A 16,840-nucleotide genomic window follows, 5' to 3' on the forward strand; every position below is an offset into this window, starting at 1 on the left:
AGGTCGGAAATGGGCCACCTTCGGTGCGTGGCCGCCTAGGTGTCACGTCGACGCTCCAACCTAGCTGGTATCACGAAAAGCCGAGCGTTGGAGATCTCCCTACTCATCTCTGATGTTACGAGATCTTCGCACTACAAAGACCTATAATTTATAATACGTTATTATATATCACTATCATATTAACACCATGATTAACTAACACCATTATATCCAATTATTATACATATATATATGTGGCTGTCTCTAAAATTTTATAAATTGATAAAGATATTCTCTGTTTTCATTGCAATAAGGAAAAGACCACAATATAATAAATGAGGATTCTATGTTAGGGTTTAAGTAGTTTTAAGCTAGCTATAAGGATCGAGATCGCGAACAAGCTCTGTAAGAGCTTATGCAACCCGCGAAGGTGCTAGAGGAGATGTGGTGATCTAAGATTAATTATACATATATATATGTGGCTGTCTCTAAAATTTTATAAATTGATAAAGATATTCTCTGTTTTCATTGCAATAAGGAAAAGACCACAATATAATAAGTAAGGATTGTATGTTAAGGTTTAGGTAGTTTTAAGCTAGCTATAAGGATCGAGATCGCGAACAAGCTCTGTAAGAGCTTATGCAACCCGCGAAGGTGCTAGAGGAGATGTGGTGATCTAAGATTAAAAATTAGATATAATACTGTCTCATAACTGTGATAAACTGATTGTAAACCTCTAGTACAAAAGCATCCATTGATAAAAATGAATATGAATATGAATATTTAAAAAAGTGTATATGAAATGAACACTTGGCAGACCTTAATTGTTCGATTAAAGACAATGTGAGAAACCACAAAAAAATAGTCTGCCACCATGGTAAAGCTGACTTTTTGAGTTGCATCGCTTCCAAAATGTAAAAAAAAGGGTGTGGTAAATTATTTGATCATGTCTGCCCTTTGAACTGATGGTCAAAACAGTGTTGGGCAAAATTGTAATAAAAAATCAACAATTACAAATCACTAAGGATAATTTTTAATGACATTGAATTTCATTAAAATTATTTTCAGTAATAATAATTGAATCGGAGTTCAGTGAAATTACTTTTGATAATTGTATTTGACTCAGAGTCCATCGAAATTATTTCCAGTAATTGTAATTGAATTGGATTTCATTAAAATTACATTGAGTAATTTGAATTTAATCAAAGTTTATCAAAATTACTTTCAGTGATTGGAATTTAATCAGAAATCATTTCAATTATCCTCAGTGATTGTAATTAAATCAGACATTATTAAAATTCTTTTGAGTAATTGTAAACCACACGATGTGGTCCAATTGAATTTTTTTCTCTAACGTTATTCCTGTGAAATAATAACAAATAGACAAATAAATTTACTCCGTTTTTGGAGTATTCAAATGGTGTGATCGGAACGAGTCTTTTACAGTCAATATGTGAATGGGCTATGGTTACCAAAGTTTTTTGGGTAGCTGATCAAGGATTTCACATTACTTTGAAAAATTAATTTGTTTAAATAATTTGCTTGACCAGTCAATGTGAATATGTAAGCTCCATGAAGTTCCCGATGTTTTCGGAATTTGAAATTATGTTGAGAATTCGACATTACGTTTCCAAAGGTAATTTGTTTAAATAAATTATGAAAAACAATTGAAATTTGAAAAAAAAACATAATCATTTCCATTAATTGTAATGGATAACAGAAAAATTACAATTGTTCCAAGTAATTGTAATTAGTAGCAAAAAAATTACAATTTTTTCAAGTAATTTTAATTGACAACAAAAAAATTACAATTATTTCGAGTAATTGTAGTTGATAATCATAAAATTACAATTGTTTATACTAACTGTAATTGGTAAATCAAAATTTATAATTATTTCCCGCAATTGTAATTAGTTACTAAATATTACAGTTATTCACAGTAATTGTAATTTACGGGTAATGAAATGACGAAAGTAATTTCTGCTGCCCAATTCTGGGTCAAAATCATCCCAAAAACGAAGAAAATCGAACAGGCAGACATCCAGACCGCTGGTTTTCCAAAGGCAGACCATTTAAGTATATATTTTTTTAAACGAACTTGATTATCAGAACTTCTTTTACTTTTCTTTTTTTTACGTTCTTTTACTTTGTACTAATAAACTGTTTTTTTTTATTACGACTTTAATTCACTAACGCTGAACTTTATTGAATAAAAAAACAAAAAATTTAATAATCATAAAACTATTAATAATAACAATAATCAGCCGTAATACCCGATTTCCCTTGATTCTGCGCGCACTTAAAAAAATTGTACACCTCAAAGTCAGTCACCAAAATGTCTGCCTTTTGTTTTTTGCCTTTCGGGAGTCCTAATGAATCGAATGAGCACAACTAGAACCATGATCAAATGATTTTGTAGAGCTTTTTTTTTACATTTTTACGACCTCATCCCGCGATAATGCGACGGTCTGGATGTCTGCCTCTTCGATTTTCTTCGTTTTTGGGATGATTTTGACCAGCAGTCCAAACGGCAGACATGATTAAATAATTTACCACACCCTTTTTTTTAAACATTTTTGAAGCGCTGTAACTCAAAAAGTCCACGACATATGACCTTCGGCGACTGGACCAATTCGATTCGTATTGATCTGAACTTTCATCCCTATCAATGTGAAACATGATCAAATCATATATCATTTTGGCACCCAGCTCCCTAACTATAAGAACCTGCGTTCTTTCTCTCCCTATCAAAAAAAAAAAAAAAAATCGCCGACAATCACCTTTCTAGGCCTCTAAATCAGAACACTGCGTTCAATACTGTCTCATATACGGAGCATCCCATTACATCTCCATCAAAATTAGCGCATCCGTGATGTGTTACAGTTACTCTGAATTTTTTTCCATACGAACACTTTTCGAAAAACAACATTGCTTCTCTATCCAACGTAGATACTTCAATTGCGACTAGCTGAAACAGTATTTCGATTCTATGCCTACGAAAAGTTAAGAGTAAGTTAAGAGAGCAAAAGAAAAGTTGTTGGAATAATTACGAATATTAATGTTATGGAATAGATCGAGCGCGTGTCGAAAAGAATCCCATTTCGAAATGAATAATTGTTCTAATTTCATGTTATAAACGTATTATTGTAGATAATCTAGTTTGTCTCCTGGAAAATTATAAAATTTATAGTATGCATCACGTATGGATCATATATATTAATATCGTACGTGGACCGCATATAGGTACATACCTATATACTTTTTAGTCTCTGCATCATTATGACATCTGATCTATCATTATTTATCATCCATGTATACATACTTTTCCCGGGTACCTATATTTTAATTAAATCACGTTTTTGCTAGGAATTTTGGAAGAAATTGATTCTCATCATTAATTTCTTGAATCGCTGACGATTCGGTAACTTTATAAGTCGGTAAGTACGCACAAGCTAAATATTGACTTGGGCTTACCATTACGACGACTGTGTTAGTCGAAAGGTTATTGCAACCAACATCATGTCGTGATCGGTAACCGTCTGATGCTTTGCAATAAGTTCCCAACTCCGCCGCTGGAACACCGCAGAGGGCGTAAGCGCACGGCGAATTTCGGTTGTCACACTAAAGCCCGTAAGGGTAACTGTCTTTATAGTCTTCAGTCAACGCCAGATATAACAATATTAGAAAACAAGTAACTTTGGAGCGTAAAACAATTATCTTATTGGCTGTTACAAGTATGAACGATTTTCTACGCTATATTACAGGTATTCTATGAACGCTGTGTGTCCTGGGAATCTCTTGGTCTGCTTCCACACTGAAAGATAAAGAATTTCGTTATTTCTAACCTGTTTTTCGATTCCAAAGATATGTAGGTATATGAATACAAAGATGAAAATTACACAATCTTTAAATCCAGGTCGGATTTCAATAACAGTCACACAGGAATAAGAAGGAAATTGAAGTGTTCAGGTTTAACGCAATGAGGCTGTCTTTTTAAATTGCGATTTGGCAATTTGAAATGTGCCACAGTTGCAGTAAACCGCAAGGCACAAATCAAAATGTACTTCTTTTCGAACTAAAAACCCGGGAAATATTCTCTTATAATGTTTAATAACGTTAACATTACAAACTTCAATCTCGACTGAAACTCACAATAATCATTACAATGAAGTAGTTCAGGATTACTAGTTATCATTTACACAGGTCAAAATATAGAAGGTTGAAAGTTTGAATAAACTTTGTAACTTCTGGTCCCCTCATTTCAGCAATACTGTGTTCGTTTTACAAAATTTTCGCATGCAATCAGGTTTTTGATACGTTTGAAACTTTGGGAAACAAGTCTCTACACCCATTTCTTGAATAATTGACTGAGTATTGATTGCAACTTTACATCTATGTCAAGTTGTTACGAAATTATGGGCTGGTTTGGAAAAAAACATTCTAAAAATTCCTAGCAATTTTTCTGCTAGAACAGAAAGGATAGAAAACGGGAAGTATACAGCTGAACATTATCTGTAAAATCATACATGGCTTGGTGTAAACAAAATGCATACCGTTTGAATGCGATCTCGCTGATCAAGAGCATGAGGTAGCGAAGGCCGTATGCAATTTATTTCCATCGGTGTCAAATGGTCTAGTTTAGCAAATGCGCTGTCACTTTTCATGAAGGCATCGACTGAAGTACGTAATTTAGACATACGAATATCCCACAGATCCTAGAACAAATTTTAGCCCTCTTGAGTCTACAAAAATAACAATTTTAATAAAAAAATTTTTGTATCCACCATGTTGAATTTCGATTATCTGATCTTAAATTCAAGGGCTGTGAGTCGGAAAATTTTGGAACGATTATTCGCAGTGCATAAAATGTGCGATTTGCACAAATTTAATCACCTTAACAATTGTTCTGATCTCTTCAGCCTGTGGAATGTCTTCTGGAGCTACACCCAAAAGCATGAGAGTTTCGTCCATGTAGTGATCACTAGGCATTTTTGTGAAAAACCTGAAATACAAAGTTTAGTCAATGACTTAATATGTAGATTAATTATTGAAAAACACATGTTATAATTGAGGCTGAGCTATCACAGTTTTCATGTTTTCATCTTTCGCATTCATTCTGTATGCTCCACAAATACAATGCTTATGTTATTAAACACCACTTCTTAGGTAACACTAGAATTGCGAGTCAAATATTAATTAATAATTGAAAATTGTTATATTTAAAAATTCATTGCACAGCTAATGAACTTTATGATAAAGATTATTGAAGTGTTCGGGAAACTATAATTCAGGGTCAATTTGACAAAACTCTCTTCGTCAATATAAATCTATACAAAAAATGTGCAATTAACTATGTAATTAATGAAAATATCGACTATTTATGGAAGTTCAACTTGGCTATGTTGTAGTGTTGAAAGCACATAATTTTGATAATGGTAGCTTACAATAATGTGTATAATTGAAAAACTTAGTCAAGTTCATCACCTACGAATCAGTTCTCTAAGAACCCTACATGATCAATGAGACTTCATACCTTGTTTATATTCATATTTTTGATGCATGTTTACGTAAATAGCAATAACATGAATAGTCCTAAAGTTGCGTAATAATTTATTTTTCATAAATGGCACTATTGCATTACACTTCGAATTCAGTTATGCATAGAGTTCTATCTATCAAGACTGTAAATGTGTATCTTTTATCATTCTCTTACACTTTGCACGAATGTTTTAAGAATTTGTGAACTTTATTTCTGTAGCTTGTCGCTACCTTCAACTTCGTTAATCCAACCTCAACCCCACTAGAGAAAAGTCATTAAAACAAGGAACGGTACACCAAACCACATTCATACGTAACTTATGTAACGACATGATTGATATTTGAGAAAATGAAAATTTCAAAAAATGCATCAATCTGTGTTGCCATCTAAAATAATGCATAATTTGTCATGGAGCTATAATTAGTAACATTAACGTAACGAAACGTTGGAATAAAAGTAAATCATTACTTTGCAGCTTCAGAAATATTTTGGAATTAGTATTTGTATAATTGGAGTTTGTTAATGCTGAATTACGGCTTACTAATTATCAGGCGGTTTCATTGTTAAGAAATAATGATTTTTTATAAAAATGTATAGTTATATTCAAGTTACGAACTTCAACTTCATGATTTGTTAAGAAATGTCACGAAAGGTTGGGTTAGGTTAGGTTGACAGTAAGCAGATTATGGGATTCCGTGAATTTGGAATCGCGTGGGGCAAATATTAATAGTAACTTGGATGTTTTTTCTTCGTCCTTCACGTCTATCAATAGCTTGGCGTCCATCCATTCTTGACCGACAATGCGACACTTTTGTTGTTGTTTTAAATTAACTGCCAACCAAATCGGAACTTGAGTAGGTAAGCCGGCTCGAAACGGTCCAATTGATCCAGATATCAAATGAATCTGATTGAAAGTGAAACTTGGTATAATTGTCACCAATTGTTTCTCCCCCAAGAACTCCACTTCATTTGGATCCATGTCTTATAACAGAATTGTTTTTCTATCAACGACATGTGTATGATTTTATAACTTGTTTCTGCTAATCGTTGCGAAATTTTTCGACATTTCAAGTCTGAAAAACCGACGTCGTGAGGTGCAATTAATCGACTAATGCGATTCATCAAACTTTCGATTACCACGATATCGATAAAATATTATACCATTCTTGATTGGCTGCACTGAGTGCGTTTTCTCCAGGGTTTCGCTCTTCTCATTGGTTAAAAAATGGGGAAATCGCACTCAGTGCAGTCGGTTGGAGACGCGATTAAATTACTAGAATTTGAGCAAAAATCAAATAAGCCAAGCATATTACCCGATAAATCGTCAACGCTTTGGTCGTTATTGTTAGATTACATGCTCTAAGCTTTGGTCAAGGCATCGAGCGTTAACTGTAGAATACCTCAAGAATACGCTACTCGAAAAATGTCATCTCGCCAATCCAATGTTACGTACATCATTTAAAATACGTAATTTTTTTATTGCTGTGCTAGAAATGAGTTTATCGTTATGAACAGATATCTTATTACACTTAGTAAAGCTCCTCGAAATATTCCAGTCCAGTAACAAGCACACTGTTTGATTGACGTATGTTCATATTGGTAGAGATATTGGCATAAAAATGTGCAGAACATATCGATTATTCATTGATTATTCAAAATCGAAACTATTAATCGAAACTATTACTCGAAACGTCGATTTCCGGAATCGGATAAAAAGTAAAAATTGACCGCTTTTAAAAGTGTAACCTCTGTGATAGAATTAAAGTGAGTGAAGAAACTAAATTCGCATCTAAAACATGGGATTTGCTACAAATCATTAAGAGTGTCTCAAGAGTCAAACCTGATGTTTTTAGCACGAAATTAAGAATTTCAATTAAGAACCCTTGTGAAAAATGCGAGTAAACTAAATAGAATGGAACACAAATTGTACCTCATTTAAACAGACATGACGAAATGTAATTAAATTCAAGATATATTTACAACCTATGGTATTTCGAACAAACATCTAATTACTCGATACAATATGTAATAAATAGTTATGTTCTAAAATCGGAATGCGATTTCTTGATTGGTTAAATCCACTTGCCGCGAGCGATTTTGCTGCGAACAATGATTTTTTATTAGTTTTATAGTACATATCGTACACACCCTGAACGACCTGCTCATAAGTAAAAAATCATGGCTTGCAATTCGTTTTGTTATTGTTCTAGATATCGCTTATTCACGAATTTGTAAAATTTTTCACAGGCGCGACGGCACCACTTTGTAGAACTTTTCTCGATAACCTCATCGCTCCTGATACAGGATCTCGGCCAAAATATTTAACATGTATCTCTTGACCAACTTCGAAATTCAGAGCACTTGGATGATTTACTTTCCGTTGATCCAACTGCGAATTATGCAACAATGCCGGATTCATACTCGGATACAATGTGACCATCACTCCTAAGTCACGAATCTCCACAATCTTGGCATTATAAATTGCCCCAAACTCTAAAACTGGCTCACGTTCCGCAGTAAGAATCCGATCAATTATTTCTTTTGCTTCGTCCATTGCAGTTTGATTAGGAGCAAACAGTGAGAAGATCGTGTCATCGACTTGATTCACCTGCAATAAGCCGTGTGATACATTTGTTTCCATAATTAAGGAATAAAAAAAAAAACAGTGCATTACTCTAAATATCATGCAACGATGGAAATTCTCACAGTAAAAACTAAATATGATCAAAATTGAAGTAACTCGAACCTGAACTCCAGTTTCGACGAGTATTTTTTTAAGATTCGAGCCTGAAATTCCAACAAACTTGGCTCGCATATGAATGGGTACTTCAAGCATTTCCGACACAGGCATATTTGGTTTTTTCACTTCTCTCGGCTTAGCGATCGCAGAATTCATGATCTCAATGATTTTTGATTTCGCGTTATGGCCTTGCTGCAATGCTTCAAATACAATTTTTAACGGAATCCCGGGAATTTTGATGTCCGCTTGTACGGCCGTGATCCCTTTCTTTGTACCTGCTAGTTTGAAGTCCATGTCGCCCATGTAGTCTTCGATACCCTGGTGATATATCAACGTTACATGCTTAACATACAAGCTTTGGTTAAAAAGAATAGCACAAAAATGGACTACGAATGATTTTACTCAACGATAGTGGAAAGAAAATGGAAACGCACACTAATTCCAGAAAGAAAAAACAAAAAGCCACAATAGAATACTTAGCACGTATAATATACCAATAAATCTGTGAGGACTTTGTAGTCGTTGATCTGCTTAGTTTCATCATACTTTGTAATCAAACCCATCGCTACCCCCGCAGCTGCTGTGGTTATTGGAACACCAGCATCCATCAGGGCTAAACTTCCACCGCAAACAGATGCCATTGACGAAGAGCCTTTAAAAAGCAAATTGCAGTATATTTTACTGCTTCATGTCGCAAATGTTTAGACTTCCATTTGATGCAAAATTTTTAGCTTTTCCTCTTATTGGAAAAAATATAACCTAATGTATTTCCTTTGTAAAAAAAAAATCCAATCTTCTCGAATATGAAATCTGCTTTAAGAATTCTCATCAGGAATTGTCAGAAAAACATGTTTTTCCAACATTTTCAATCTGTGTATGTGAAAGGCTAGAAATTATTTTTTTACATTTGTTTCTGTGAAATGCTAGACATTTTAGAACGTCGGATCGATTTATATAACTACATACCATTGGACTCTAATACCTCGCTGGTGAGCCTTATAGTAAAGGGATAGTCTTTGGGAAGAACAGCACGTAATCCTCGCTCGGCAAGAGCACCGTGACCAATCTCTCTTCGTCCACTCGGTCCTGAACGTCCAGTTTCATTTGTTGCAAATGGTGGAAACTCGTAGTGCAAGAAAAAATTTTTTTCCTTTATTCCACTGGAAATAGAAAACATAAACAACCCATTTGAGTGTAAAGTGTATTGAAATAAAACAAAGAAAGCAGCAACTAGCTTTCATAACATTCAGATAAAATTTCTCAATACAGTAGATTATACACTCTCGATAATTTCACTCCTAATATTTTGCATCATCAGTAGAAGTTATTCTCTCTCTCCATCTGTAACTCGCATAATTATAGTTACTCTAATACACACTAATATTATTGCATGTTCTACTATTTCCCAAAGTTTGAAGGAATTATATCACTTAAGAGAGCAAACAAACGTAAAACACGACTTATTTCATTTTTTTGAAAACAGAAAGTTGTCAGATCGCTCCGAGATTCTTTGAATCTGAATATTCTGGTCTCTTTTTTGAACAACCCTATAAGTGACTAGAATTCAAACCTGCATTTAACTTTTTTTACAAAGAATAGAAAGTCATCATAATTTTTGCAATGATAATTATTCAACTAATTACCTTGTCAGCATAGAAATGGTATCCAGTTTCAGAGCACTTTCCGGTGAATCTAGAGTTACTGTACAGAACACTTGCGTTTGTCCTCTCTGGAATACTGCAGACCCATGGAGGGGGTTGTGAAGATTGACTTGGCACGATATGTCACGCAATTCATGAAGCTCTCGCCCGTCACACCTTATCAATCAAGAGATAGTAGATTAAGCATTAAACTTTAGCATCATCATCAAACTAAAACATTAAGCATCAATACGGCAGTTGTAAGTTCGTAACAAATTGATTCATTTTCGCATTTCTTCCAATATGTAATATAATGAAACCATAGGGCTTAAATGCAAGAGGGTTTATGCGAGTAGATAACTGAAAAGTGGGTGAATTATGGGAATTTATATCTACACATCAAATAATTCAATTCGATATAGATTTTTTTGTCCAAAAGTATGTAGATCAAGCTGTGTATCCGTATTTTTTTTTAATAGAATCAATTTACAGGAAGCATTTTCATTGACATCAACTGTTGCACTCTGTGACATGTTTTGTGATACCCACAGTATCTCAAAAATAATTCTACCGATCTAGTTCAAATTTGGAGCCAGTATCTTCGATAGCCTACCCGTTTTGCCATTAAACGGAATTTTTTTAATCAGGTATGTAAACAAAATAACGACCGTTTGAAGTTGAAATTTGATTTTCCGACCAAAATTTAAATATGTTGTATTAATTAATAATATATACAATTTTGAAAAAAATTAGGATTTTGATAAAGACAATCTATTCATGAATATTGTCTCCAAATTTATCGTAGATTGGTCTAGTCATTTCTGAGATTCCATGGACACAGTAAAATATCCCACTGAACAGAACGATAGACATTATAGTCAATACCAATGCTTCATGTTAATTAATTGTTGTGAATAAAATATGTCAATGAAGCTGAATCTAATAAATTTAAATACAGTCCGCTCCCGTAATAGTGCTACTCCCAATAGTGTCGCTTTCCCTTATTCTCGATCGAACGTGACCCCCACCACGGGCTCACATCAGGTTTCATATTCATCTCTCTGAATAGAGCCAAACACTGGCTCAATGAAATAGCGTATAATTCTCTGCTTTAAATTCAATTTATTGTCATTATTTTTTTAATAATGTTATTTCATCACAAAATTCATAATATAGTAATAATATCATTTTCAAAAAAATGTCATAAATTTCGATTATCATCATTAAAATAATAATGAGAGGCAGTTTCTTCAACAAGACCAAAGTATAATATGTAGGTAAAAAATTTAATTATATTACTATCATGGTGTTGAGATCAATCGTGTGCCGACCGGAAATAGATTAAAAGAAATTTCGCAAAAAAAATCTGAAAAAATTCTCATGAACTCAATAAGAAGTAATGCAACTTTTTACGGTCCTGAGGTTTTGTTGTAAACCTCGTCGTTTTCGTACTCCGGAGCAATATTCAAATTGTCTATTTTTTATCAAAAAACGAAATATTTCTGGGGAAAAAAAATCGCAAAAATTTTTCTACAAAATGAAATTGAAGCTTAGGCTTCCCCCTTTATGATTTGAGTCGGAGAAATACATAAAAAAGATTTTTAGTGCAAACGGGGTCCACTCACAAAAGAACAAAAAAACGACAAAAAATGTTCGTTTTCAAAACTGGGTGCTAAGTGTAAAAAAATCGTAAAAATTTGTTTGAAAAGCCAAAATGTAGGTAAATCCCCCCTCTTTAAAATGCCGTTAGTCAAATTGGCCTAGGCCAACTACCGGCGAAATGGCATAAAAAACCGTTCCGGCACTTTTTCCAACTCTTGTCCGGAAACTTTCCGCCGGTAGTGTACATTTGATGATTTTACTATATCAATGTGTATATTTAACACATTTTGTGGAATAAATGGGGATAGGTGTGAAAAGTTTTCTTAAAATAATGAAATTTAGAAAAAAAAGTTGAAATTAGAAAATCGAAATAATCCATTTTTATATGATAAGGAAAACGAATATATGTAAATATACACGAGTAGTCACAGTTTACCCGGCGCGGCGGCACTATTACGAGAGCGCGCCGATAATTCCGACAGTTTGAACGTGCGTCAGTGGAGGTAGTACCTGAGTATCCAAGATAAATACTCCCCCCCATCACCGGCACTATTATGAGAGCGGACCGTAAAACAAACCTCAATCGAATTGAACAACAGGTTGTTGAGATATAAATTCTCAAAATTCATCCACTTTTACCCACTGCGGTACAAATGACAAAAAATAAACATAAGTGAAAAAAATTAGGAACATCAAATACCTTACATTGTCTTCAAAGATGAGCGACCGGAATATCTCTTTGCTTAGCGCTGAAAATTCTTCCGATACAACAGTAGAATCGATATTGGGATGTTCCTGTTTAATTTTCTCAATGACATCAGTTCTTATGTTATTCACTGCATTGTCTCGTGATATTTTATCATGTTTGTGATCTCTGAATATTTCCCGCAGCCTCATTTCTGAGAGAATTTTTATGGACTCTTTGATCTCTTCCTGTGTCTCAGGAATTGCCTGGATTTGTCTTTTAGCTTTGCCGTATTGCTTTTGCAACTGTAATATGCTCTGTACAATGTTCTGACATTCTTTGACACCAACTTTTAACGCCTTGAAAAAATCAGGCTGAAGTATATCGTTTGCAGAGCCTTCGAGCATGACAATAAGACTGTTCGCCATTGCACTGACTATTAGATTCAGATCACTTTTTTGCATCTGCCTTCTCGTCGGGTTTATAAGGATTTCTTGATCGACTAATCCCACTCTGACAGCACCGACCGGTCCATTCCAAGGAATATCCGACAAAGACAAAGCTGCCGATGCCGCGTTTATCGAAATTATATCTGGGTCATTGACTCCATCGACAGCCAAAATGTTGCACATCACTTGAGTGTCATAGCAGTATTTGTCTGGGAATAGCGGACGCAGGGAACGGTCGATTAGGCGACTGGTCAGGATCTCATGTTCGGTGGGACCCAGTTCCTTGCGGAAAAAATTTGTAGGTATTCGACCGGCGGCTGCTGCCTTTTGCCTGTAGTCGACGACAAGCGGTAAAAATGAGTTATTTGAAGCTCTCACTTTACTGACCGTTGTGACCATAACGGCGGTGTCACCGATCGATGCTACCGCACATCCATCTGCCAGTTTGGCGTATTGACCCGTCGAGAATGTGAGTTCATTCCTAAAAATTATCAAATCATATAACTGATTACGCTACCTGTGTGATCTTGGAATTGCAAAGAATAACCCTCAAATGCAGAAATAGGGATGAAAACAACATCGGTTAGAAGTGTGTAGGTGTTCAATTAATTACAACCCCTCAATCGTGCAATGGAATTAGGAAAACATCAATTGAACACAGTTGTTCAAGGTGTAAAGTTGGCTATTGTGTTAGATGATTTAGGATTGCGTTTTAATTTACATACAGCAAAAGATAAGCCCAAGTCACGTTTTTAAGCCTCTATTCGTGAAAATTAGAGATCAAAAAACATTTTTGTATTTGTTGGTTAAGCTGCATGAGTTTAAGGTTATGTTTGGACGAAATGTTTGAGTGATTTGCTTACCCATTACTAAGATTAACGCGGACTTCTGATTTCTCGAGCTGTCGATTCTGGGTACTGTATTTACAACTTGATATACGAGGGATACACAGACTTCTTTTATATTTAGATAGCAATTTACGTTTTGTCAATAACCTAAAAAACATAATCGACGCCATTTTTGATTATACCGGCTACTTCCCATGACGGTATCACTAGAGGAGATATCACGCATAGAGACTATAGGCAAAGAGTATGGACTAGAGGTACATGGTATCACGCATAAGTGGTCTGCAGTGATCTGTAGCGGGATTCCGTAACTCTCTACCGACAATTATCGTTGTCGCTAGCTAGCGACAGTTGTCGCTGGCATCGACGATGCTAGCGACGTAGGGTGATTCTGTAACTTCGACGTAACGATATTCATCGATGCAAACCACTGATATATATATACACTGGATTGGATATTACCGTATACTCTACGTGTAAGCTCGTGTGTCCAATTGAACACTTGAATTTCCGCCATCTTGTACAGAAAGTTGTCACAGAATGCGCGCTAGATTTGAACTGCGTAAAATATGCTATTTAAATCTAACGATATATTCGTCACACAAAAAAGTTTTTGACGAGTAAAATAATGTTTGATACATTAAATGAAGAACAAATCATTTTTTCGATGGTATATTATTATTTACAATTATATGATGTAAAAGATCATTAAATAATATGACGAAAAACTTGTATTTAAGCGTGATTTTTCTTTATGTTCAAAAGAAGTCCTCAATTCTAAGAAGTTTCCGTCCATTATCCTTTATCCTATGGTGGGCTGAATTTCATACGGATTATTCAAAAATTTGTATAACACTAATTCAACCGTTAGGGAATCCATTTACCATCCATTGATCATCAAAGTGGAGCTTAAGACATGTAAAAAAAGTTTTGAATTAAACTATATCGAATTGGGTGAGTAAAAACTTTATTCAAAAATATGGAGAATAAAACATTCCTTGCAAACGTTAAGGAATTTTTATTGAGTTGCGTGCGATAAACCACAACAATATAATTAGTAGTATCAATCCGCAATCCATTCACATGAAGAAAAAGTTACAAGCACAATCAAAAGAAAATAAAAAAGATGTACATATCTGAGCATGCAAATCAGGTACAAATGTGTAGGTGCTCATGTAATTTGGTTACATTCACTGTGGTGGGCCGATCGGATTCATCCTGAAATTCGGTCTGCTGCAAGTTTTCACCTACAGATAAGTTACTAATAAATAACGACAATGGAAATACACAGAAATGTGTCACACACGATTTTTCTGTAACAGAGCACTTTATAATCTGTAGGTAATTAACCGCTTCGACGACATTGACGCAATAGTGCATCACATCAACGTGTCTTTATGCACACTGAGTTTTCTCTGACCTAAAAGGGATTAATAGTTTCAGATCTTACCAAATAACGTTGGGATACTGCCTTTTCGTAAAGTTATATAATTTTTACTTTTCTTCTGAAAGCAAGAGAGTTCAAAGTGGTCGGAACACAGAAAGCTATCACTTGATGGAGACCACGGACCAATGTTTATATTTGCGATCCACTGCTTCATAATATCAGGTTCATCCAATGGGAACCTACATAACAAGCAAAGTTTAAATTTATTAATTCACACGTTATGTTGCATTGAGTAACGGTACTTACTTGAAGAATGAATAGCCACGTCCATATTCCCTTAATCGGTGACAAGATGAACACTCTGATTTTGGGTTGTCAAATATAGTTGGTACACTGTTCTTTTTCAATGTAATTATGAATCCTGTCCTATCGAAGCAGTCGTTTGTAAAATGAGCCGAACACAATGTGCTATTTCGGTTTGGCTTCCAGTCCTTCCTCTTCATTTCTTTTAACCACTGCTGAAGGTGCAACACATCTTTCACGGGAAATCTACATATCGAATTATAATTTAATCCCTGAGTCAATAATACCCGAGTTTTCAATTTCAATTATAATAAGATCGGTTCATAATTCAAATATTGTGAATTTTTACTGACACGATTCGTACGTTATAATACTCGTTAAATATAATTAGTAAATACTTCGTATGCTGACATAACCTCTGCAAGTTATCATTTGCAGAACGCTTCAGCGTTGTATACTCACTTGTGAAATGATCGCCCACAATATTTTGATTGCTTTGTTTTGCAAAAAACGCAGGTACTCATTGTTACCTCAATAATTGTTACTGTAATTTTCCAACACAATCGATTATATACACATGCATATATCACGTATATATTTATATATATCTGAAGTGACAAGAATCTGTACAAAATGGCTACCGTTCAATTGGCGTGACGGCACCACGCTTAAATCCAATATCAGTGATGCAAACTAGTCACAGGCGCATCGATAGATGTCGATAGATATTCAGCTAATTTGACAACGTCGCAGATATTATCACTAAAAATCTAGTAATTTCGGATAGATTATTTGTGAACGCAATCAAAATCGTCTATTAGGTTCTGCTATTGTTCTGTATCATCTGCCAGTGTTGGCAACCGTACGATAATTATCGTACATGTACGACAATTTCATACCAACGTACGATGTACGATAGCGATTCATTATCGTACGCAAATGTACGATAATATTCAAATACCTAGAATTTTTTCCTAAATGAACGAATAAAGTCATTAGTTTGTAATGGACAAAAATTTCGATGGATAATCGTTCACTCTTATATATATATTGAAACGTTTCGAGTTTTCTCGAGCACTGAATATCACGATTTGTCTGCACGTGATGTGAAATAATTCACCGATTGTGTCTAAACTTAATTATTAAATTATCACACGGGCAGATATTTGGTGAACTCTGACGATTAAAGATCGTCGTTCGCGAGTTATTGTTTCGTGGTTATAATATCTCGTCTCACGAAAGGCCAGACGGGATATGAAATACGTGAAGGCGTGGTTGTCCGAAGGACGGCAAATATGCGCAATTATACCATTACCTGCATCAAGACGGCCTGACGCAATGCAGGTAGCTCTTTGCAGGTTCAGGGGCCCTACCTAAGGGTTAAAGGATTCTAGGTGACGAACACTGTCTCTGCGTTTCAACATCAGACGCAATGTTGGGCTTCACCCAACACGGCTCCCTAATACCTGAAGACTTTATTGAAAAAACGGAATTTGTTATCTACGTTGAATAGCCTCCTTCAGTTGAGAGTGGTAGTCGAGGCTGCTTGGAGTAACGCTTCCCTGCCTCGTGGTCGGTAACTCGTGTCGACTACAAGTTCCTCGTTGAGAAGTGGTGATCCGGTAATCGGATATTTGAACATGTCCGTATTCGGACAGAATAACTGAT

At 35.0% G+C, this 16,840-nt stretch overlaps 3 protein-coding genes across 7 annotated transcripts; all 3 read right to left on the bottom strand.

Moving 5' to 3' along the window:
• Positions 1 to 3,675: 3,675 nt before the first annotated feature.
• On the bottom strand, positions 3,676 to 6,622 carry Psf2 (DNA replication complex GINS protein PSF2-like protein). 2 transcript variants are annotated; one of them, XM_046629657.2, is made up of 4 exons: positions 6,253 to 6,622; positions 4,873 to 4,981; positions 4,533 to 4,694; positions 3,676 to 3,793 (listed from the first exon to the last, which is right to left on the bottom strand). In XM_046629657.2, exons 1-4 carry the CDS (start codon positions 6,495 to 6,497, stop codon positions 3,749 to 3,751), a joined length of 561 nt encoding a protein of 186 aa, XP_046485613.1. In that variant the 5' UTR covers positions 6,498 to 6,622; the 3' UTR covers positions 3,676 to 3,748. The 2 variants fall into 2 exon arrangements, with proteins under 2 accessions (XP_046485613.1, XP_046485614.1); XM_046629658.2 differs by having other exon boundaries at positions 6,135 to 6,262.
• An 850-nt stretch (positions 6,623 to 7,472) lies between these two features.
• PNPase (polyribonucleotide nucleotidyltransferase 1) lies at positions 7,473 to 13,743 on the bottom strand. The gene is made up of 7 exons (XM_046629656.2): positions 13,498 to 13,743; positions 12,201 to 13,115; positions 9,902 to 10,075; positions 9,225 to 9,418; positions 8,753 to 8,910; positions 8,265 to 8,576; positions 7,473 to 8,126 (listed from the first exon to the last, which is right to left on the bottom strand). The coding sequence occupies exons 1-7, from the start codon at positions 13,650 to 13,652 to the stop codon at positions 7,740 to 7,742; spliced, it is 2,295 nt and encodes a 764-aa protein (XP_046485612.1). The 5' UTR covers positions 13,653 to 13,743; the 3' UTR covers positions 7,473 to 7,739.
• A 419-nt stretch (positions 13,744 to 14,162) lies between these two features.
• Positions 14,163 to 15,832, bottom strand: LOC124220576 (uncharacterized). Of its 4 annotated transcripts, none has more exons than XM_069136169.1 (5): positions 15,814 to 15,832; positions 15,635 to 15,716; positions 15,176 to 15,418; positions 14,933 to 15,108; positions 14,163 to 14,729 (listed from the first exon to the last, which is right to left on the bottom strand). In XM_069136169.1, exons 2-5 carry the CDS (start codon positions 15,694 to 15,696, stop codon positions 14,632 to 14,634), a joined length of 579 nt encoding a protein of 192 aa, XP_068992270.1. In that variant the 5' UTR covers positions 15,697 to 15,716; positions 15,814 to 15,832; the 3' UTR covers positions 14,163 to 14,631. The 4 variants fall into 4 exon arrangements, 3 of the variants coding, with proteins under 3 accessions (XP_068992270.1, XP_046485651.1, XP_046485652.1); XM_046629695.2 differs by lacking the exon at positions 15,814 to 15,832 and having other exon boundaries at positions 14,163 to 14,390; positions 14,619 to 14,729; positions 15,635 to 15,767; XM_046629696.2 differs by lacking the exon at positions 15,814 to 15,832 and having other exon boundaries at positions 14,163 to 14,390; positions 15,635 to 15,768.
• Between the last annotated feature and the right edge of the window lie 1,008 nt (positions 15,833 to 16,840).

Source organism: Neodiprion pinetum, chromosome 5 (genome assembly GCF_021155775.2).
Source record: "Neodiprion pinetum isolate iyNeoPine1 chromosome 5, iyNeoPine1.2, whole genome shotgun sequence".
NCBI lineage: Eukaryota > Metazoa > Arthropoda > Insecta > Hymenoptera > Diprionidae > Neodiprion > Neodiprion pinetum.

Bases quoted from the DNA above. Each gene is read 5' to 3' on its own strand.
- Psf2 (XM_046629657.2), bottom strand. From the start codon at position 6,497: ATGGATCCAAATGAAGTGGAGTTCTTGGGGGAGAAACAATTGGTGACA. The intron at 4,982-6,252 runs GTTACTATTAAT...TTTGTATTTCAG, and splicing joins GACGAAGAAAAAACATCCAA to GTTTTTCACAAAAATGCCTA. The intron at 3,794-4,532 runs GTATGCATTTTG...TTTATCTTTCAG, and splicing joins AGCGAGATCGCATTCAAACG to TGTGGAAGCAGACCAAGAGA.
- PNPase (XM_046629656.2), bottom strand. From the start codon at position 13,652: ATGGCGTCGATTATGTTTTTTAGGTTATTGACAAAACGTAAATTGCTA. The intron at 8,911-9,224 runs GTATGTAGTTAT...TGCTTTTTAAAG, and splicing joins CGAGGTATTAGAGTCCAATG to GCTCTTCGTCAATGGCATCT. The intron at 8,577-8,752 runs GTATATTATACG...ATATATCACCAG, and splicing joins AAGTCCTCACAGATTTATTG to GGTATCGAAGACTACATGGG.
- LOC124220576 (XM_069136169.1), bottom strand. From the start codon at position 15,696: ATGAGTACCTGCGTTTTTTGCAAAACAAAGCAATCAAAATATTGTGGG. The intron at 15,109-15,175 runs GTAAGTACCGTT...CTTGTTATGTAG, and splicing joins CGTGGCTATTCATTCTTCAA to GTTCCCATTGGATGAACCTG. The intron at 14,730-14,932 runs GTAAGATCTGAA...ACTTATCTGTAG, and splicing joins CAGTATCCCAACGTTATTTG to GTGAAAACTTGCAGCAGACC.